Source organism: Octopus sinensis, linkage group LG23 (genome assembly GCF_006345805.1).
Source record: "Octopus sinensis linkage group LG23, ASM634580v1, whole genome shotgun sequence".
In the NCBI taxonomy this organism is placed as follows: Eukaryota; Metazoa; Mollusca; class Cephalopoda; order Octopoda; family Octopodidae; genus Octopus; species Octopus sinensis.
This window is the reverse complement of record NC_043019.1, coordinates 5,332,834-5,355,977: the sequence shown is the minus strand read 5'-3', so window position 1 is coordinate 5,355,977 and position 23,144 is coordinate 5,332,834. Positions and strand designations below refer to the sequence as shown.

The following is a 23,144-nucleotide window of genomic DNA, read 5'->3' as shown; positions in this document are numbered from 1 at the left end:
TTTTTTTTCTGTAGTATATTTATTTTCGTCAATTCCACAAAAGAAAATTAACCCAGCTTCTGTGCTATTTCTTTAGCACGCACTCTCTCCAACTTACTTAACTTGGCCCGGGACTTGCAACCCAAAATACCACCACCCCAATGACGGCGAATCTGGAAAAAGCAAAAACATCAATGAGAAACCACATGCAACGGAATTAATCAGTAACAAAACTTTCTAAATCTAACAACATATGTGACTAAAATCACAATATAACTGATACGAAATAGTATTGCTGAAAACAATGGCTACTTCATAAAAGATTAAGTACATAATTAAAAAGTAACTGAGTCACAAAATCTGCTTAAATATAACAAATATTCAAGACCATAATTGATTGTTTCACTGTCAGGTTGGAGAATTTCACACAAAACCTTTACAAATCATATTACATGGGCAAGTAGTTTATATCTTAAGTATATAGTGAAGTTTATACCTTGCCATTTGTTTAAGTTTTATACACACACACAGGTATCACTGTGTGCTAACATGTTTGCTTCCCAAGCACATGGACCCAGGTTCAGTCTCACTGCATGGCACCTTGGGTCAGATGTCTTCTACAGCCACAGGCCAATCAAAGCTGAGTGGTTTTGGTGGGCCAGAAACTCAAAGAAGCTTGTATGTGTGTGCGAGCGCACGCATATACATGCACTTGTGTCCGTCTGTCCCCAACCACTGGTTGACAAAGCATTTCATTTCATGTTGCTCTCATCTCAACTGCAAATGAGTAACCCCGCAACAAACTGGCATTCTGTGCAGAGAAAATGTTACCCTGCCCACCCAACCTGTAGGGTAGCAACATTTGGAAGCTTACAACAATCTGAGAAAGGGCATTGTGACCAGCAGAAGGCAACATCCAAATCTGGTTAGGTTCCTGTAGCAAGCCTACAGAACTTGCATAGGGCTGGATCAAACTGTTTTAAATAATACATGCAATTCCTACATTGAGTTGGGTGCCTCTTTCTTATATTTGACCAATTTTGTCATGCATATTGTAGTTAATATCTATATATATAAAAGAGAAGTTGTGTGGTGTCTGTCTCCTACGATTTAGATTCCTTACTCCCACATTTTGCAGTGCAGTTTAACCAAAAGCGGGTATCTTATAGTCGTGATTCATATCGAGCCCTTCTGGGTATTAGCGCGCGTCTACGATGAGTCTATGATTTTAAAAAAAATATACCATATTTTTATATAACTCTCTAAAATTGTCTACGATTTAAAAAATTTCCCATTTTTAATGCATTTTTTGCTATTATATAAGGGAAGTAACTCTCTAAAAAGGTTTATATAGTTATTTCCCTTACAAACCCGAGCAACGCCGGGCAATACTGCTAGTCTTATGTATACAAAAAAGAAAAAATTTGAAAAAAAAAAGTGTAATAAATAACTGACCTCATCAAACCTGTCGTTGAAGTCTGTCCTGATGGCTGTGATTAAATTATTCAAATTTGACTTGTCTTCCCTGAAATTTTAACATACAAGAACCATTATAATTAACAAATCTCATTTGTTAATGATTATACCATTCTCTCTCCAGTAATTCACTTATACAGGTGATCTTGAAGATAACTATATAAAACCACATTTAATAAAATGAATTCCACCCTTCACAAACAATTGTTTTGAATGATTAGAAAATACATGTAACCATAAAGCCCTAGGTTCAATCCCCACCCGTGCTCACGCCTACAGATATTCTGAAAGCCTTGTGCCTATAATGCAATGGTCTAGCCTTATTGAATGTAGCTTTACAATTATGTTATACATGCAAGCGATTGTGGTATATGCAGACAAATCGCAATGAGCAGGTAATTCAGTTTATCAAACAACTGAAATTGTCCTCATCATCATCGTTTAACGTCCACTTTCCATGCTAGCATAGGTTGGACGGTTCAACTGGGGTCTGGGAAGCCCAAAGGCTGCACCACTTTTTACGTGCCATTGACACAGGTGCCAGGCGAGGCTGGCGAACGGCCACAATCGGATGTTTGTTACGTGCCACCAGCACGGAGGCCAGTCGATACGGTGCTGGCTACGGCCACGTTCGGATGGTTCTCATATGAGCCACCGGCACTGGTACCACAAACTACAAATTCCATATTAACTCTTTAGCATTTAATCTAGCACAATCTGTTTTACATTAAAACTGACCAGATCCAACCTCTCACACCTAGAGTATAAAGTCATTCTAAAAATATACAAACACACCATTGAAATTTTGAAGATACACGATAATGAGTGTAATTCAAAACAATTTGAATAAATAATAGGTTAGACAAAGAAATCTAAATGCTGAAAGGTATATTCAACCACTGACATAATCCAATGCGAAAATAGTTCAGGAACAGCTGTTATCAAAACCAGCAGAGGATAATTTTTCACATCCAGAGATATCTCTGAAGAGACGTCATCCTCTAACACTGCTTTTCAACCTTTTTGCTGGAGTGGAACCCCAAGGAAACATTTCACTGGCTCGGGGAACCCCTGTGCAATAATTTAATAGTCTTATGCACACAGACTAAACAAGAGAATTAAAAATTACTGCCAATTTTAGCAGTTTTGTAACTTCCTCTTGCGGAACCCCTGGACTGTACCCTAAGGTTCCGCAGAACCCTGGTTGAAAAGCACCGCTCTAACACATGGATCTACTCTGCAATATCATGGTGTTGTAAAGTTTAAACTTTAACACTGGTTTCAAATTTCGTCACAATGTCAGCAACTTTGGGGGATTTCTGGGGGTTGATTACATCAACCCAGTGCTCAGCTGGTACTTCTGTTGAACTCAAAACAAATATGAACAAAATAGGGATAAGCAGTTTACCCAATGTGCTAGCAGTTCTGCTCACCACCTTAACCCTTTCGCTACCAACCCAACTGAAACTGGCTCTGGCTACAAATGTCTCGTTTTCATAAGTTTTCAATTAAAATCTTCCACCAAACCTTAGTCACAATTTTATGTTCCTAACACTAGCTTAATGATAACCAAGTTATTTTACTAAATTCTTTGTTATATTTAAAGTAAATGAAAGAAGAACAGAACATCTCAAAATAAATAAAATAACGAAAGGGTTTAAATGTGGTTAATATTGAAAATAGGTAACCATTCCCATTGAACAGTTGATTTTGTTGTGGCGATATTGATACTTCTACTCAACAGTTGACATTGATCAATTAGATGTCCCAGTTCACACTGGTACAATTCACTGATCCAAGTCAACCATATTACTCTAAATTAAGGAAATTATATATCGAGAATTTTTTCTATCATATTTAACAAGGTTTGTCTGACATATTTTACTTACTAATTAAACTGTTCTAAAATGTAAATATAATTAACATTAAACAAGAGGAATGAGTAATACTTACGGATAGACGTCGGTGATGGCCAGACATGAGCAGGTCTTTGTGTTGACAACTCTGCCAAGACGAGCCTTTCCTTTTACGATGCAATAGGGGACATCAGTTTTACGACACAGTGCAGGCATAAAGAGTACAAGCTGAAAAGTGGGTTGAAAACTTTTAATACTAAATCATACTAAGTATTGTACAGATATATAAAAGGACAAGATCTGATTTGGAATTAACCCCTTACCCAACAATTATTTTGAAAATAAATGTAATTTTTCAGACATATTTTTTAATTGTTTTATTTCACTATGTTTTGAATGGTGATTTCGAGGTATATTTCAAACCTTATTTAATTTTAATTCAATAATATTTTAAATTACCGCTTTGGGCAGAAACGAGTTAACCCGTTTTTAGACGAAGGAACTCGTTTGCTGTCGATTTTGGCGAGTTAACTCACCAGAGATAGAAAAAAACGATTTCGGTCAAAACGCATATATTCGTTTCTGCCGGGTAAGGGGTTAAGTCACAAGGAAAGCAGGGGATGCCGGGGAAGGGGACACAATTAGAAATGATCACTCAGAAGTTGTCAAGTTGTCTTCAAAATTACAAAAATTCAGTTGAAGAAATTCAAGCATCACTGTGATCCTATTGATAATACCCAGAGTAAAAATGAAGCCAAAGTATGCTGGGAATTTAAACCAGAATTTTCAAACTTTGTTTTATATAATTACTTCTTCGACAAGCACAAGCGGCAATGCACAAAAAATACTATTTCAAAAGAACTAGCCAACAATGATTTCAGTATCTGAGAAACTGTTTCTATTTAACACTTCTGTCTAACAGATCTGGTGTTCTGACATTTCTTTATGATACTCATTGACCCCCATGGAGTAAACAAGTCACTGACTCAACCGACGGTAGAGTAGGTGTGTGTTTGTGTGTGTGCGTGTGTGTATGTGTGTATAAAACCATTCAAATCTGAATGTGTTTTTTGAAGGTGACATTAACAATAGTTATAATAAAAATAGTAAAGAAAATGAATTAATAACAATGGCATAAACAAATAGAGTTGACAAAGTATGCTAATGGAGACAAAAAATATTTATAAGTGTGTGTGTATACATATGTAGTCCCACCCATGCTAGCATGGAAGGCAGGTGTTAATGACGATGTATATGAAACACAAATTATCTCAATCTCACTGAATTCCTTCCTCACCTCCACTCATCACTTACTCCACCTGTATAAGTAATCAAGTTCTTGCTTTATTTCTCCATTATTCATTGGACATTTTACAAAATAAAACCCTAATTCTAAGAAAACACAAAATTATTTAAATGAACCTAAATGAATAGGTCAAATGGTAAAAAAAAAAATCATTACAAACGACTGGACTCAGAGATCTCGGTAGTAAATAAAATATCACCATGGAGATGTAACTGATAAATTGTCTTCATCACTGTCCAATTTGCTTACATCCATAGCTTCAAACTCCTTTACTGCAGTTACAATACTGTAAATACTTTGATCATTCGTTTTAGTAACAGCTAATTTACTGTTAGTGTGTTTGTGTATATATTATTATTATGCAAAAGTGTCACAAGTTGAAAACTGCATTTTCAGGAAGCGAAACAATAGTTTCACCGTTCCATTTCTTTTTACATTAGCAACAGGTTCAGCCTTCATAAATACTTTGTTGGGTGCTTAAAATCGTAACTATGCACGTATATTTTCAGTCAGAAAATATTTTTTGCAAAACTGTCTTATGTAGGACTTACTACACTTTTGAAAAATATTAAACTGTTGTACAACACTTTGGCAATTTTCAACTGAAACAGCGCTGGAGATACAATAGTTTGACCAAGCAAAATTAAATATTAAAAAAAAAAACACACATTTGGCCAAATTTGGGACATATGACAGCAACGAGATATATATATATATAGGCCGACTTTGCCTTTCATCCTTTTGGGGTCGATAAATTAAGGACCAGTTGCACACTGGGGCTGATCTAATCGACTGGTCCCCTCCGCAGGAGAGGGGGAGAGAGAGAGAGAGAGAGACAGATTTACTGACAAGACAATTGGTGCATAATTCAATCATTTGCAACATCTGCAAAGTAAATTCATTCGTTGGGCTGTAGTTTGTAGCCAAAGGTGAACCCAGATTGAAAATACCAACCAACAAAGGGATTCCAACTATGATTTAGCCAACATTACATTACCAAAGATAGATGTAATGAGGTCACTTTTTATAAGGGATCAAACATTCTTTGTTTTATTTGCAAAATTTTAAACTATGGGTTCAGATAAGAGCAAATTCAAACTAGTTAAAAGGGAAATAACTCGACACTAACCATATTTAGGAAAATGGTAACGAAAGCCTGTACTGGAGTACATACAAGAGCAATTCAATTAATGTGTGTAGGTTTATATACAGGAGTAATTCAAATAATTAAAATACCCCCACTCTCGCTCTCATATATATAAGAAAATAAGTAGAAAGTAGCATTGAAAATGTGTGAATCTAATCCCCAATATATTTCATCATTACTATCATCAGCTAATTAAAAATCATGCTCTCTGTTATGTTAGTGTTTACCACGTGAAATGTTTGAGAAAATAATAACAAATTTATTGAAATTATTAAGCTAATGTTGGAATATAAACTAACACTTAAAATTTTTTAAATTTAGATCGCTTTTAAACAGAAAATTTATATAGAAGCTATCTCAAGTAAGTTGGTATCACATTAACAATAAACTTTTAAAATATCTACTAAGTTACTATAACAAAGCTCCTCATTCCTAATACAGTTAAAACTGGACTCAGAGATCTCGGTTGGTAGTGATTAGATTATCACCATGCAGGGATCTGACAGATTTACTTCATCATTATCCAAGTCTTAACATCACCTATCTCATCCTATAGTTAACCCTCTCGTTACCATATTTCTGACCAAAATATGTATATATGTATGTATATATGTGCGTGTGTGTTTGTCCCCCCCAACATTGCTTGACAACCGATGCTGGTGTGTTTAGGTCTCCGTCACTTAGCGGTTCGGCAAAAGAGACCGATACAAATAAGTACTAGGCTTACAAAGAATAAGTCCCGGGGTCAAGTTGCTTGACTAAAGGCGGTGCTCCAGCATGGCTGCAGTCAAATGACTGAAACAAGTAAAAGAGAGATAGATCCAATGCACTTAGGGTAAATACCTACCTCAATGGGATCAACATCATGAGCAATGACAACTAATTGGGCTGCTTTCTGTTCTATAAGGGAGGTCACAGTATTGGCTCCAGACCTAACAACAGGGGGGCGTTTTGTTGGTGTGTCTGCTTTACCTGCAGCTCGTTTCTCGGCACGGGCCCTTAAACGTGCTTTTTTCTGATGTCTGGTCTCTGGACGATATTTGTCCAGAAGTTTAAACGTCTGAGTTGCTGCAATTTGAAACAAAAAAAAACAATACATTTAAGTAATTGCACTAAAATACAACCTAATTAAATTCTGGTCGGATTCAATTACAGGATTGTGTATTTACTGACAAATACAAAACTATAAACCAGCATTTCTCAACCAGGGTTTCTGAGGTTCCTAGGGTTCCGTGAGAAAGAGTGAGATAAGCTAATATTAATTTCATGATCGTAATATTACTATACATACACAACATGTTATTGGCTATTGTAATATAGACATCATCCTATATTGTAATATAGACATCATCCTATATTGTAATATAGACATCATCCTATATTGTAATATAGACATCATCCTAGCTAACCTATGTTAACAAAAAATGTTAACAAAAAATATAACAATCATTGGGGATATATTTAGTGATACTGTAATTTATGGACAACACACATATATATATATACATACATACATATCTCAGGTAAGTTGGTACCAAAAAGAGTTGTACATTAACAATAAACTTTTAAAATATCTACTAAGTTACTATAACAAAGCTCCTCATTCCTAATACAGTTAAAACTGGACTCAGAGATCTCGGTTGGTAGTGATTAGATTATCACCAGGCAGGAATCTGACAGGTTTACTTCATCATTATCCAAGTCTTAACATCACTTATCTCATCCTACAGTTAACCCTCTCGTTACTATATTTTTGACAAAAATACACACCCCTCATGAGTTTCAATTAAATTCTATAATAATCATTAATTTAACCCTTTCGTTACTAAGCCGGCCGAAAAATTTTTTGGTCCATAATACCAACCCGGCCGTGAGGACCTATTGTTATTTAAATGTAAATTTGAACCCAAATCTCGTTGGTACATTCGTTAAAGCATGTGATTTCACATTGTAAATAGTTAAGTTATAGTATCCGACACTGCTTGAAGTGGTATCTCAACTCAGTGAATTTTGGGAGATTTTTTTCCACATCTTTTTTGGCATCGATTTTTTTCATGTTATCAAGCATTGATTCCGAATTTAAAGCTTTGTCAACGGAAAATAGGGAGATATCGAGAAAAAGAATGAAATAGGTACTAAAGCACGTGGTGTACAATAATGAATAGGATATTTTTTTATCCGAAAATGAAAGCAGCGCCTTCCGAAGAAACAATGCGGCGAAGGCGACAGCGAAGACGATTTTACATCGGAATGAAGTAAAAAAACTTTTAAAATGCTTTTATTAGCAATTTTTCTGAGGAGATAAAGTTTATCTATAGGCTTTCTTAGGAAGTGAAACCATTAAACTTTTATTTTTTTCAGTATGCTAGTTTGAAGCGATCAAACACAAAATCGGGGCTCAAAGTTTGGGAAATTTGTGAAGCAAATACTGGGTACTGCGTGGATTTAGTTTTTATACAGGGAAAATAATGTTAGTCAGCATGGCTTAGGAAACGATGTGGTCTGGAATTTATTGTTTGAAGCGATCACTTCGGAAACAAACCCAAAATCGGGGTTCAAAGTTTGGGAAATTTGTGAAGCAAATACTGGGTACTGCGTGGATTTAGTTTTTATACAGGGAAAATAATGTTAGTCAGCATGGCTTAGGGTACGATGTGGTCTGGAAGTTATTGTTTGAAGCGATCACTTCGGAAACAAACTTACGCAGAACGTAAACAAACCCAAAATCGGGGTTCAAAGTTTGGGAAATTTGTGAAGCAAATACTGGGTACTGCATGGATTTAGTTTTTATACAGGGAAAATAATGTTAGTCAGCATGGCTTAGGGTACGATGTGGTCTGGAATTTATCACTTCCATACCATAACCAGGGCCGTATATTATTTTTTCGACCGATTTCTTTAGTTCGGTCAAACTTACGGTGGATTCCAATATTTCAGTTTATTCCACCTTTATGGTACACCTGTTGTGCATTAAATTCAACTAATGATATAGTGATGTGCACAATTCTTCTTTATCAAAATTTTGTTGCATACCCATTTGAATATTAGCTGATGATTCATTTTCTATGGTGATGTTTAAACAAAATTTTAATTTTTTACCTTTTGCTCAATTTAAAATTTTAATATTTTTACCTTTTGCTCAATTTACCTGGACTAACCTGTAATTAAAGTCACTTTGAGACAAAAGTTATGCAATAGAATTGATTAAGAACCCTTCCTTTAATTATGTTCCAAATATCACAGTATGTTGATAAGTAAAAAAGTTAGTTATTTAATGAAACAAGCCTAGATTCATGATTATTTTAGAATTTAATTGAAACTCATGAGGGGTGTATTATGGTCAGAAATATAGTAACTAGTTTCATTAAATAACTAACTTTACATACATATATAATACACATATACATATATATATATATATATATATATATAATCAAAATATACTACAGTGAAAAAATGAGAAAAATATGGTATATAATTTTTCTTTTTTATGCAGGGGTTCCTTGAGGCATGTAATTTATTTTAAGGGTCACGCAAGGGTAAAAAAGGTTGAGAAACACTGCTATAAACATTCTATGGTAAATACACTTGTACATGATTGTCAATGTAGACAGTACGGTTTTATACAATTGTACAATCCTAATAATTTCTTCCAGTTCACCTTGATCATGCTTGGTACTGCATTGGCTGTAAGTCATATACCACGGTATGGTCAGTCGGGTACAGTAGTATAAGAGTACTCAGTTGCAGAATGGGAACAAAAGCAGGTACACAAATAATAGCTACTATTTCAACCTTTCTCTAATCAGTGGACAATTTTTAAATTCCTTTTCAAAAAATGCCAGTATTCTTTTGATATGACTCGACAAATAACACTTCAATTCGGCTGCTTCCATGGAAGCACGTGTCAAATGTCAGATGACAAAATGGGAAAAGAACACCAATCGGTTGTACATGAGTGCGTGCTTATTCGCACGTTCTTTTCTGTGTGTGCATGCTTGTTCTGTATATATATATACATACATATATACATAAATATGGTAAGTTGGTACCAAAAAGAGTTATACATTAACAATAAACTTTTAAAATATCTAGTAAGTTACTAAAACAAAGCTCATCATTCATAATACAGTTAAAACTGGACTCAGAGATCTCGGTTGGTAGTGATTGGATTATCACCAGGCAGGGATCTGACAGATTTACTTCATCATTATCCAAGTCTTAACATCACTTATCTCATCCTATAGTTAACCCTCTCGTTACCATATTTCTGACCAAAATACACCCCTCACGAGTTTCAATTAAATTCTATAATAATCATGAATTTAGACTAGTTTCATTAGGTAACCAGTAATAGCTACTATTTCAACCCCTCTCTAATCAGTGGACAATTTTTAAATTCCTTTTCAAAAAATACCAGTATTCTTTTGATATGACTCGACAAATAACACTTCAATTCGGCTGCTTCCATGGAAGCACGTGTCAAATGTCAGATGACAAAATGGGAAAAGAACGCCAATAGGTTGTACATGTGAGCGTGCTTATCCGCACGTTCTTTTGTGTGTGCATGCTTGTTCTGTTTTTATGTATTTGTGTTGTGGAATATAGATATAACGAAGGCAGTTTTATACTAATTTAAACCTAAAGAATGTTTTTTTATGAAATTCATAAAATACATTGTGTAGTCCCTCTTTCTCTCCATGCATGTTGCAATATTTCTGCTTGGCGTGAAGCAGGTAGGAACAAATATGGAAGGCATTTTTTCTTCAAGATTAAAATGAGACATTGCTGGCATAATTTCGGTATAGCTATATTCCACAACTCATAAATACATAAAAACAGAACAGGCACAGATAGATAAGCACACACGCAGACAAGAACAAGTATGCAAGCGAACAAGCAATGACATACAACCCAAGCGCTTTCTTCTACTCCTCCTCCCATTTCGTCAACTGACAGTCACGTGGCTCTGTGGTAAGAAGCTTGCTTCCCAACCACGTGGTTCCGGGATCAGTCCCCCAGGTGCTTCCAGAGAAACAGCTGAATTGAAGTGTTTTGGTTTTGTCAAGTCATATCGAAAGAATACCAAAATACCTATTACATAATCAAGAGTTGCCTATATATTTTCATAAATTCTCAACATAGCCATTATATCTTGGCAAATCAAAAGAAAACTGGACTTACCTAAATCTTTGCTAAGATTCTGCCTGAACTGATTGATTGGTGGTGGAACTTTGAGGCGTTTATAGAGAACGGCCCTTTGCCTTTGGATCTTCACGTAACGGGGCCATTTTACAAAACGTGTTAGATCCCTCTTGGGTTGGATATCTTGACCTGGAAAAAAATACACAATGAAATTTAGCCATGTTTGATTTGTAACCAAATATTTTTATAAACAAGAGATCAATCATGTGAACAGTTACCAAATCAACAACCCTATCAGTGAGGATGCCGAGTTTACAGAACTGGTATTCTTATTTCACTGTTGCTTGGCCTCAGCACAAACCATACAATGCAGAGGTTCAAAAACAGTGAGGATAAATTATACAAAAAAAATAACTTCATAGTGAACTTGTATAGAGCAGAAAGCAGAAGATAACCCAAAACAAACATAACAAATCATATCAAAGCAACTATATAATGGACTATTACTGAACTAGGGCTCCTAATTAATAAAATGCAGCATTTTACTACACAGCTAGCAAGATTCAGTTAGAGAAATTATAAGAGGCTACTTGCGAGTTAATATCTCTATAATTTATATTCATCAAACAAGAGAACCTTAAAATTTTCAGCTGCAAGTCAAACCTAATACTATATAGTAATAAAAAATACATATACAGACCTAATTCAGTTCATATGATTTTCACTAATATTTGTTCTGCCATATTTCCAAGTAACTCAGACAGCCAAGGGGTATAATTTCACAGAATACTCAATACCAATAACTATTGTCATCACCGTTAATTTATATGGAAATCACAGAAACCTTGAAATAGTAACTAAAAATCTAGCATACTAGACGTAGGAGTAGCTGTGTGGTAAGTAGCTTGCTTACCAACCACAGGGTTCCGGGTTCAGTCACACTGCGTGGCACCTTGGGCAAGTGTCTTCTACTATAGCCTCGGGCCGACCAAAGCCTTGTGAGTGGATTTGGTAGACGGAAACTGAAAGAAGCCCGTCATATATATATGTATGTGTTTGTCCCCCCCAACATCACTTGACAACCGATGGTGTGTTTATGTCCCCGTAACTTAGCGGTCCGGCAAAAGATACCGATAGAATAAGTACTAGGCTCACAAAGAATAAGTCTTGGGGTCAATTTGCTCGACTAAAAGGTGGTGCTCCAGCATGGCCAGTCAAATGACAAACAAGTAAAAGAGTAAAAAAGTACACTGCTTTCACCACACACACCCACTTCTTTCTCTCTCAGTATACAGTATATTAACATGTTAGATGATATCACAAAATTGAAATAACTTACCTATGATTAGATTTGAAATTTTATAAATTTATGAAAGGAACTTTTATTTTCAAAATGTATTCTAGTTATATTGAAACAAAAGATCTAATTATAATTAAGCTCCACAAAGAAACTACAAAAGCATATTCTTTCAAAGCTCAGAAATGCGTATAAAAAAATGTCTCATCAATGTCAGAGAGGGCAAGGTTAACCTCATAGCTGAGAAATTATATGCTTTGCAAAAGCCATCTAAAGTATTACCTGTATAGAATATCATGGAAAACACTACAATTTTAATATCTTAGATTTTAAACCGTTAAGTCAGATTCATAAATGTTGGAAAGGAAAAACAAATTACTCCAGTCTGATATTTCCATTATATCACAAGGTACAATGAAATAACAAATGAACGATTTGGTGCAGTTATTTTGAAGCCATCCATTTGGTACCCAACAGAGGGATGAGAAACAAAATTATTACAGAAAGCAAGAGAAATTATTTGAAAATATGGTTAAACTATAGTTATCCCCCTTCCTATGACACTAGTAGACTAAAGTCAATAGAATACTTTAAATATACCAACGACAGGCCTAAAACTGAGTCCTTCAACCAAGACTAGTTTCATAAAACCTTATCTTTCTGTAATTGAAACAGCCCAGTTATTCATCTAACAGTAGTTTCTAAATGATTTGTCTTTTAGCTCCCTTTACATCAGTTGTTTTGTTCACAGTACCAATACCAAAATTCAAAATCCTCTATGATTCCTTTGTCAAGAGAATTAAATTCATTAACCACAAATTTTTCCTAACCAGGTTTCATCATTATTACTTCACCAGCTGTCATCAACTTGGGCAAAACCCTATCTTCAGTACCAAAATATATTAACCCTTTAGCATTCAAACCGGCCACAATATTTAACCTGCTTTATATTGAAACTGACCAGATCTCGCCTCTCACCTCAGCCCTATCATGTCATTCTAAAACTAAAAAAACCACATCACTGAAATCTCTAAACTACAAGATAATACATGATTAATTCAAAACAATATAAATAAACAAACATCACATTTGAGAGAATAATCTGAACGCTAAAGGGTTAAAGTGTTAATACCAAAATGGTAGGTCCAAAATTTACCTAAAAATTCTAATAAATTCTTTGAATATCCATTGATCTAATAGAAAATAATGTGACAGACATATATGACCAGTTCATTCATTAGATAATCATGACCAGTGTCCTACAACTGTCACAGTTAATATAGGAAGAGATTTCGTACAAATGTACCATGGGGTACAAGTGTGCAGCTCTCTTCCAATAAACTGTCTTTTTTTTAACCCATTCGTTACTGTATTTATTTTGAGATGCTGTGTTTCTTTCAATTACTTTAAATATAACAAAGAATTTAGTAAAATAACTTAGTTATCATTAAGCTAGTGTTAGGAACGTAAATTGTGACTAAGGTTTGGTGAAGGATTTTAATTCAAAACTTGTGAAAACAAGACATTTCTATTACAGAGCCAGAGCTGGTTTCAGCCGGGCTGGTATCAAAAGGGTTAAATATAACAAAGAATTTAGTAAAATAACTTCTTTATCATTCAGCTATTAACGTCCACTTTCTCATACTTGCATGGGTCAGGCAGAGTTTACTGAGGGATACTTCCTATGGCTGAATGCCCTTCCTGATTCCAAGCAAGGTAATATTTCTCCATGGCCAGATATCCTCATGAAATATATTGGAAATGGCAGCCGGTATGTATGATGGCAACTATCACACAATGCAAAAAGACAAACACAGATATACAATGAGCTATATACACACCTCATATATATTAGTTTTCTATCTACAGATAGAACACCAATAAAACCGTTACATCTTGAATTTCATAATAGAAGCACCATTTCCATACATGAAATTATGCCTATTTTGTCAAAAGTCTACTTTTCAGAATTTACACATGGGAAGTGTATTTTAGTTAGAACTACAGCTACATGGGGGAGGGTATTTTAGTTAACCCTTTAGCATTCAAACCGGCCATATCTGGACAAAATACTTAACCTGCTTTATATTGAAACTGACCAGATCTCGCCTCTCACCTCAGCCCTACCATGTCATTCTAAAACTAAAAAAACCACATCACTGAAATCTCTAAACTACAAGATAATGCATGATTAATTCAATCCATTTTAAATAAACAAACATCACATTTGACAGAATAATCTGAACACTAAAGGGTTAAAACTAGTTACATAAGCCTTAACTAAGAACAAGAATTTACAGAGGCATATTCATTCAAAGCTCAGAAGTGTCTCATCAATGTTAGAGAGGGCAGGTATGAGATGAGATCTAGCTTGTTTGAACATAAAACAGGTAGAATATTTGGGCTGGCCTAAATGCTAATGGGTTTATCTTTTGTTTTAAATGGTAGACAAATCTCCCAGATATATATTCTCTCTTTGTCTCTTCCTAATGGGACAGGTCAGGCCAAATGCTATATTAAAGCCGTATAGGCATCTAACAGAAAATAATGTAACAGACATATAATCACCAGTTCATTCACTAGATAATCATGACCAGTGTCCTACAACTGTCAAAGTTAATGTAGGAAGAGATAATCGTACAAATGTACCATGGGGTACAAGTGTGCAGCACTCTTCCAATCTAGAAAATTAAATGAAATTGTCATAGTCCAACAGAAAGGCTTCTCTAGCAAGCATGTCAGTTTAAATGCATCAGTTTGGCTGATGAGGTCTAATAAGAAACCAAGTTCTAGTGTTGAGGAATCCCACTCATCCATTGTATTCCATATCTAATCAAGGTTTAACATACCAGATTTATCTCACCTGCCTTTGACAATATTAGCATCTTCTACATGACATACTCCTATCCTAGCACCCACTTTCCAGCCATGCTCACTCATTCTTTAAGCTTTTCATCAATTTCCCAATTGTTTAAGGATAGAAAACAACTACCAGGACATAACCAGTTTAAACTTCTTTAACCCTTTCGTTACCATATTTATTTTGAGATGCTCTGTGTTTCTTTCATTTACTTTAAATACAACAAAAAATTTGGTAAAATAATTTAGTTATCATTCATCTAGTGTTAGGAACATAAATTGTGACTTAGGTTTGGTGGAAGATTCTAATTCAAAACTTATGAAAACAAGACATTTGTACTCAGAACCAGAGCCAGTTTCAGTCGGGTTAGTAACGAAAGAGTTAACCCTTTCATTACCAACCTGGCTGAAATCTAAGTCACAATTTATGTTCCTAACACTAGATGAATGATAACTAAGTTATTTTACTAAATTCTTTGCTATATTTAAAATTAATTGAAAGAAACACAGAGCATCTCAAAATAAATACAGTAACACAAGGGTTAAACATCAGATCCCTGAAGCAAGGCTATCAACTATTGCCATTCAGTCATTGTCTGAAAAGACATCTAAACCTTTCAAGAGTAATTTTATTCCTGTAATAGTCCAATTCTTATCTCTCTGTAATGTGTGTGTATAATCTATAAATACGTGTATATATTTATTAGATATTCATAGTGATATAACAGTGTTTCAACATCCCCATCTCTATCAAATATGTAAAAGTGCTTCAACAATAAAATTGGGTCTCACACATAATACAAAAGCATATTCTTTCAAAGCTCAGAAATGCGTATAAAAAAATGTCTCATCAATGTCAGAGAGGGCAAGGTAAACCTCATAGCTGAGAAATTATATGCCTTGTAATTATTGTGATCCTTCAGATTCACTAAATAATTCCTTCTCACATTTCTCAGAAAATATCAGTTACAAAAAAAAAAGGTAAACATTTTATATAAGACTCAAATGGCAAATCATTTTAATCATTATTTTATATGACCAAGCCTACTGTTACTACTAAGTGAACATAGATGTGCATATATACATACACAAACATATTGAAATGACCACTAATGTGGAGCACTCTTCCTATGAAAGAAAGACACCAAAAATGCTATTTTCAGTATATTTTAAGATTTGTTCTTAAAAGCTAACGTTCCCAATACACATTGTTTTCTCTCCTTGTTTTTCTGTGTTCCTTTCTATAGAAGAGCATAGGCTCGAAACGTAAAAGACTTTTTCTATTCCTGAGCATTATACCAATACGTCTGTTTGTTTTGTACACCACCTGTCTTCGTCTTTTTTTTTTTCATAAACCCTCCCTATATACACACCTATGTCAACAGTATCACTAGAGCTATACCAGTCATTTACCCAGTGCAACCCAAATGCTAACTAGCTAGTAGCAAAGCAATTATCAAATTATGATTAAGACAGTCAACAGACCCTAACCCTCACTATCAACACAGGGACGAAGTGAAATAAAGTGGACTCAGACAGCCAAGGGATAGATTTCACAGACAATCACATCCAACAAGTGTCATCATAGTCAATTGTTTGTTTAGAACAGATCAATGATCTCAAGTATTGTACATTGCTGGAAAACATTTTGATCGCTTCTTCCTTGTCCCCTACCAGTACCACATTAACCCTCTCCCCTACACGGAGCACTTCAGGACAACTTCATTTCCACCCAAGACATTTCATTTTTTATAACTTCCAACCATTTCTGAGAATATTTACTATTTTTTGGAAAGACAATCACTTGCTCATGTAAATTAACATGAGGCAAATTCTATGACAACGATAATGTAATTTATAATTAAAATAATTTTTTGATTGAAACAGAATTCGATAAAATGCACAAACGTTTTCCGTATTCTTTTTAAGCTGACAGATAAGTACCAATTGTAATTTTTAATTATCCTAAATGCCTTAAATTATATTAACTTTGATAAGACATTTTACATTTTAATCATCTCCCACTATCTCGATGGACAAAGGTTTGACTTGCCCTATAACGCATCAGTACTATTATAATATTCACAATATTACAGCTAGACCTGAACTAGGTTGTCCATTATAAAATATTTTCTTTAAAAAAAATCCCGTTTACATAAATTGCGAAATAAAACTGACCTCACTCGTACGTAATTTTATATACCCAGAGTGAGTTAACCATCATAATTTAATTTCTATAACTTAGAATTTATTTAGACATTTTACATATTCATGAACCATTTACATTTAAAATGAATTAATATTCTGCTACAGTAAGACTGTTCATATATATCACACACAGGAGATTTAATAGGAGTGAGACATGTCTGGTGCTTCCAACAGTTGGCTTTACGGGCATCATCAACTGTTTACTCTTTAGTTGTTTCAGTCATTTGACTGCGGCCATGCTGGAGCACCGCCTTTAATCGAGCAACTCGACCCCGGGACTTCTTTTGTAAGCTCAGTACTTATTCTATTGGTCTCTTTTGCCGAACCGCTAAGTGACGGGGACGTAAACACACCAGCATCGGTTGTCAAGCAATGCTAGGGGGACAAACACAGACACCCATATATATATATATAATATATATATATATATATATATATATTATATATATATATATATATGACGGGCTTCTTTCAGTTTCCGTCGGCTATAGTAGAAGACACTTGCCCAAGGTGCCACGCAGTGGGACTGAACCTGGAACCATGTGGTTGGTAAACAAGCTACTTACCACACAGCCACTCCTGTGCCTGTTTTAAAATATTCTCTCTTCCAATAATATAATCTTGATTAACGGTTTTCATATTGAAACCCACATGTAAAGTTGGTGGTTTTCCAGACCAATTCCTCTTACTCTTTTCAACTGAATTACAGCCATGCCAGGGCACCAACATGGAAGGGAGTGAGCAGTCAACATCAACTATTTTATCACTTTTACAGAATCACTAAATTTTAGTCTTTCTTTTGTAAAAGGAAGCAAACTGCTGCACGGTTTTACAGCCGCAACAGATTAATCTGAAGCTCAGATAAAACAGGTCCACAGTAACATCAAACTCAAAACCATACTTGCAAAAACCTATTTAACTATTCAGGTTACGTCAACACCTTTTTCTTAAAATTATTCTGAAAGAGAAAACTTTAAAAAAAACCTCATCTGCTACAAATTGGAGGTCAGTTTAAAATAGTCTTTAAAAAGCAGCAATTTTTTTATTTAAAATAACCGTTTGCTTTTAATAATACTTCTCTATTAAGACCACAATTTACTTGAGTCAACAGGGCACTGTAAACCCTTGTAACCTGGAAAAGTTTGAAGTTTTGTCAGGCTCAGCAAGATATTTGTAATCAGTAATATTCATATAGCAAATATTCTTAATTCCATCATTGCCCGGAACATTTTCTGAAGTCATGGGCCCACCTCTCAATTTCTTTACCACAATGATAAAATTGAACACTCAATCTGCATAATGGTGAGGAACTAAATAAGTCAATATAAATTACAAAATATAATACAAAAGGTGTATAAAAAAAGCTATGTGTAATTATAATCTAATATTCCTGGAAAATCTTACCATGATGTCATATTAGAATAGGAAACGAAGGAAATGAAAAAATGGAAGAAAGAATCATTGCTGCTTTTAAATGGTAATTCAATCCACAGTTTTACAATTTTATAATTGAAAGGACTTACTGGATAATGAAAGACAAAACACTTTAGGTCATGCCTGCTTGATTAGAATTGATCAATGGCTAAATAATAGAACCGTCCAGGTCTATTAATCACTGGCTTTTGACTGGATATTCCAGAAATAGAATCCTATGAAACTCCTCAGAAAATCTGACTTGGAGAAATCACCATAAAGTTTCAAAAGGGTTAACCCTTTTATTACCAACCCGGCTCTGGATCTGAGTACAAATGTCTTGTTTTCATAAGTTTGGAATTAAAATCTCCCACCAAACCTTAGTCACAATTTATGTTCCTGACACTAGCTTAATGATAAATAAGTTATTTTACTAAATTCTTTGTTATATTTAAAGTCATTGAAAGAAACACAGAGCATCTCAAAATAAATACAGTAACAAAAGGGTTAAGTTCTTCCATAAAATACTGCTAACACTAGACTTTATTATAAAATGGAGACAGAAATTTTGAATTTACTCACCAATACCAAAGTTCTTTGGTCTTTTCTCAAACAGGGGGTTGACCACTTTCTTTGGTTCCACCTTCCTAGCAACAGTAGGAACTGGTGGCAACTTCTTTTTTCCTTTCTTGAATTTAGGCTGCAGGAGACGCAAATGAGGAAATGTGATTTCCAATTGAAAATTTAATCACAAAATTCCGTATTTCAACAGAAAAACAAAAACCTTTAATGTGCTTGACAACTGCATTTGGTCTGGTGTACATATACTAACCCCACCAATCTACAATAAATCTTGTCTAAATCTAAGCTCCCTCCCTCTGTCTATATATTGTTAATTGTCCAGTTTACACAAGTGTAAAAAAAAAAAAAAGAAAAATGAAGGGACACAACCCAAATATGTTCTTTGATACTTTTACTTTGGTTCTTCTGTGATCATTTTGGAAATCGCTCAAAATGGCACTGTAAACCCTTGTAATGTGGAAAAGTTTGAAGTTTTGTCAGGCTCAGCAAAATATTTGTAATCATTAGTATTCATATAGCAAATATTCTTAATTCCATCATTGCCCGAACGTTTTCTGAAGTCATGAGCCCGACTCTCAATTTCTTTACCACAGAAATAAAATTGAACACTCAATCTGCATAATAAAGTCTAGTTGAAATCCTTCGTCGTAAAGCAATATTAGATGGATTGTGGAATAATCAGTCACTTGGCAGAATCACGAGACAGCATTCTTCAAACGTTGGCAGGGCGTCAATTATGAACAAATACACCTGTGGAAATTGTGACTTCATCATGTGGCCTCATTACACGAGGTGACATTATTAATGGAAAAGTGATAGTGCAGCTTTGTAAAAACGGAAAATTAATTCGTCACCGTTCTTTCTTTGACAAAAGCCAGTTTCCCTGTACAATATCCTTTTAATCGTTTAATGTTGGTCTTCATAAAGAAGAACATTTCGTTCATCCTGCCAATGAAGATGTCCAGACACAAAATGGAAAACTATGTGGATGCGTGTTAAACGCAAATTAAGCCGTCAATTTGGTACTTCGGAGGTTTCGTTTCCTACTTGCACAAATTGGTACTATTTAAGAGTGGTCCCGGTGCGCACACTCGCGTAGTCGCGCAAGCTAGTCGTGACTAGTCGATCCTTTGTGTAAAAATCATTTTGTATTTTATTTACTTTGCTAGGTGGTCGTTGTAGGATCGACTAGCTAGCGCTGATGCGCGCACCGGGACCACCCTTAAATAGTACCTATATTATCGACCCCTGATGGATAAGAGCATCGGTAGATTTGGAACTCAAAAGGGCAATGCCGAAAAAGTGGTTTATCCATCTGACGATTGTCTCAAATCCGCAACTGTAAGTACTGGCCCTTAAGTAACCCATACACACTTGGACATATATTGAAAAATAATGATGTTTGAATTCTTCCAGGAACTAAGTAAAAAAAAAAAGCAATTATCAAATTATGATTAAGACAGTCAACAGACCCTAACCCTCACTATCAACACAGGGACGAAGTGAGATAAAGTGGACTCAGACAGCCAAGGGATAGATTTCACAGACAATCACATCCAACAAGTGTCATCATAGTCAATTGTTTGTTTAGAACAAATCAAGGATCTCAAGTATTGTACATTGCTGGAAAACATTTTGATCGCTTCTTCCTTGACCCCCTACCAGTACCACATTAACCCTCTCCCCTACATTACTACATGGAGCACTGCTGGATAATTTCATTATTTATAACTTCCAACCATTTCTGAGAACATTTACTATTTTTTGGAAAGACAATCACTTGCTCATGTAAATTAATGACAACGATAATGTAATTTATAACTAAAATAATTTTTTGGATATTTTTACTGCCAATCACTCTTCTATACAAAACATTGGCTTTTATCAAATAATTAAGTACTGCAAATCTTCAGAGGATAGACAGATTGTTAGATATACATCAGCCCGTTCCAGTAGTGGCAAAGTTCTCAAGGACTAAGGTCTACCATTGTGATTTCATGTAATCATACAATGGCTCAGACGTTTTACTGAGTAAGAAAGCCCTAGTTCATATACTCTATATCGTCAAACATACATATATAAATTTCTTTACTACCCACAAGGGGCTAAACAGAGAGGGGACAGACAAACGGATTAAGTCGATTACATCGACCCCAAGGCGCAGGTATGGCTGTGATTAAAAACTTCTCTTCGAAACCATGTGGTTTTTCTAGTACAGTCACAACGTGCGACTACTATAATAGCCTCGGACTAATTAATGCCGGTACTTCAAGTACCTTAATACCTTGTAAGTGAATTCCGAAAATGTGTAGAACCCCGTTATATACACATGTCTGTCCCGCCACCGTTTAACAAGTGTTACTTTTAAGATGGTGAAGGTAAAGAATACGCACACCACCCGTTTTCGGTGGTTAGGGTAACGCCGGAAACGGATGGTATGCCTATTCTTTACCTCCGGCCCACAAGGATCGATCTTCCGATTTAATAATCTTCAGAGTGGTGTGCTACCATGCAGCAATCCAATGAATGGAACTACAATTTTATATATATTTCTTTACTATCCACAAGGGACTAAACACAGAGGGGACAAACAAGGACAGACAAACGAATTAGGTCGATTACATCGATCCCAGTGCGTAACTGGTACATATTTAATCGATCCCGAAACGATGAAAGACAAAGTCGACGTCGGCGGAATTTGAACTCAGAACGTAACGGCAGACGAAATACCGCTAAGCATCTCGCCCGGCGTGCTAACGCTTCTGCCAGCTCGCCGCCTTATAATTTAATATATACATATGTTTGTGTGTGGGTGGATGTGCGCACAGGAAAATTATGTTGCGAATGTTTAAGGACTTTATCAGAAAGGTTATAAAAAAAGGGACAGGCAAATTGTTTTCATTGTCACTCGAAAAAGCTTCACATATTTAACAGACGGACATCAAGGAAGGCCATTCTTTCGATATAGGTATTTTAGAATGCCGAAGGGAAGTTCTCATGAGAACCTGCAACCCTAACCATTGGTTCTACTCGAATTCGTTTATTTCTCAAACCTATTTTGTATCACATTTAGGATGAATATATTTTGCCAGTTTACATTTTACGATTTTTTTTTTTTTATTTAAACACTTTCCGTATTTAAGTTACGTCCTTAATTGCTTTGAATTCAAATCTTGCCAAGATAAATCGTTCCATTTTTAGGGATAAATAAAAGGACCCCTTCGTCAAGTCTTTGAAGACTTCAAAAATACTGCTATAAAGTATAGAATTATATAAATATATCTTACATTCACTACGCAAATACACCCTGGGACACGAGTGTATATACACGTGTGCACACAGAATCGAGCACATATATGTTATACATACATATATACACATTATATAAAGACACACAAATAACGTTTTTTTTTTGCAATAATTAAAATTAATCCAATAATTACTAAATTCCACCTTAAAATTTTTTTAAAAAGTGAGAAAAAAGAGAAATTGTAAAATCGATGAAGGAAAAAGCACAGCTTACCACATTTCTTTTGCAATTAAATTCACAAAATTATACAATATTTTTACAAAATTTCTCTTCATATATGTACTAGACTCTTACAAGATACAAAATACATATCTTATGCTTGATCTAAAGTTGAAATAAATATCGATGTTTAGCGATTAGAAAATACAATCGAATGAGACGAGGACTTACCATGATGAGTCCTAAGATAAAAAGGCCGATAGGTGGCCGAATTAAACAGAGCTAGGTTTCTAGATTATTCTGAAGCCACATTTCCGTATTCACAAATTTACTCCAAGACAGAGATTATGTTAAAAGAAAGAAACAAAATAAATAATAACTTTTTTTATTATTGCATGATATTATTT

At 34.9% G+C, this 23,144-nt stretch overlaps 1 protein-coding gene across 1 annotated transcript; it reads right to left on the bottom strand.

The window, feature by feature from the left end:
- Positions 1–23,011, bottom strand: LOC115223558 (60S ribosomal protein L7a). Its single transcript, XM_029794194.2, has 7 exons — positions 22,969–23,011; positions 19,269–19,386; positions 10,949–11,098; positions 6,612–6,832; positions 3,409–3,539; positions 1,435–1,504; positions 1–152 (listed from the first exon to the last, which is right to left on the bottom strand). The coding sequence occupies exons 1-7, from the start codon at positions 22,969–22,971 to the stop codon at positions 48–50; spliced, it is 798 nt and encodes a 265-aa protein (XP_029650054.1). The 5' UTR covers positions 22,972–23,011; the 3' UTR covers positions 1–47.
- Positions 23,012–23,144: the final 133 nt, after the last annotated feature.

Bases quoted from the DNA above. Each gene is read 5' to 3' on its own strand.
- LOC115223558 (XM_029794194.2), bottom strand. The intron at 6,833-10,948 runs GTAAGTCCAGTT...TTCAAATTGCAG, and splicing joins GAATCTTAGCAAAGATTTAG to CAACTCAGACGTTTAAACTT. The intron at 153-1,434 runs GTCAGTTATTTA...TGCTTTTTCCAG, and splicing joins TCAACGACAGGTTTGATGAG to ATTCGCCGTCATTGGGGTGG.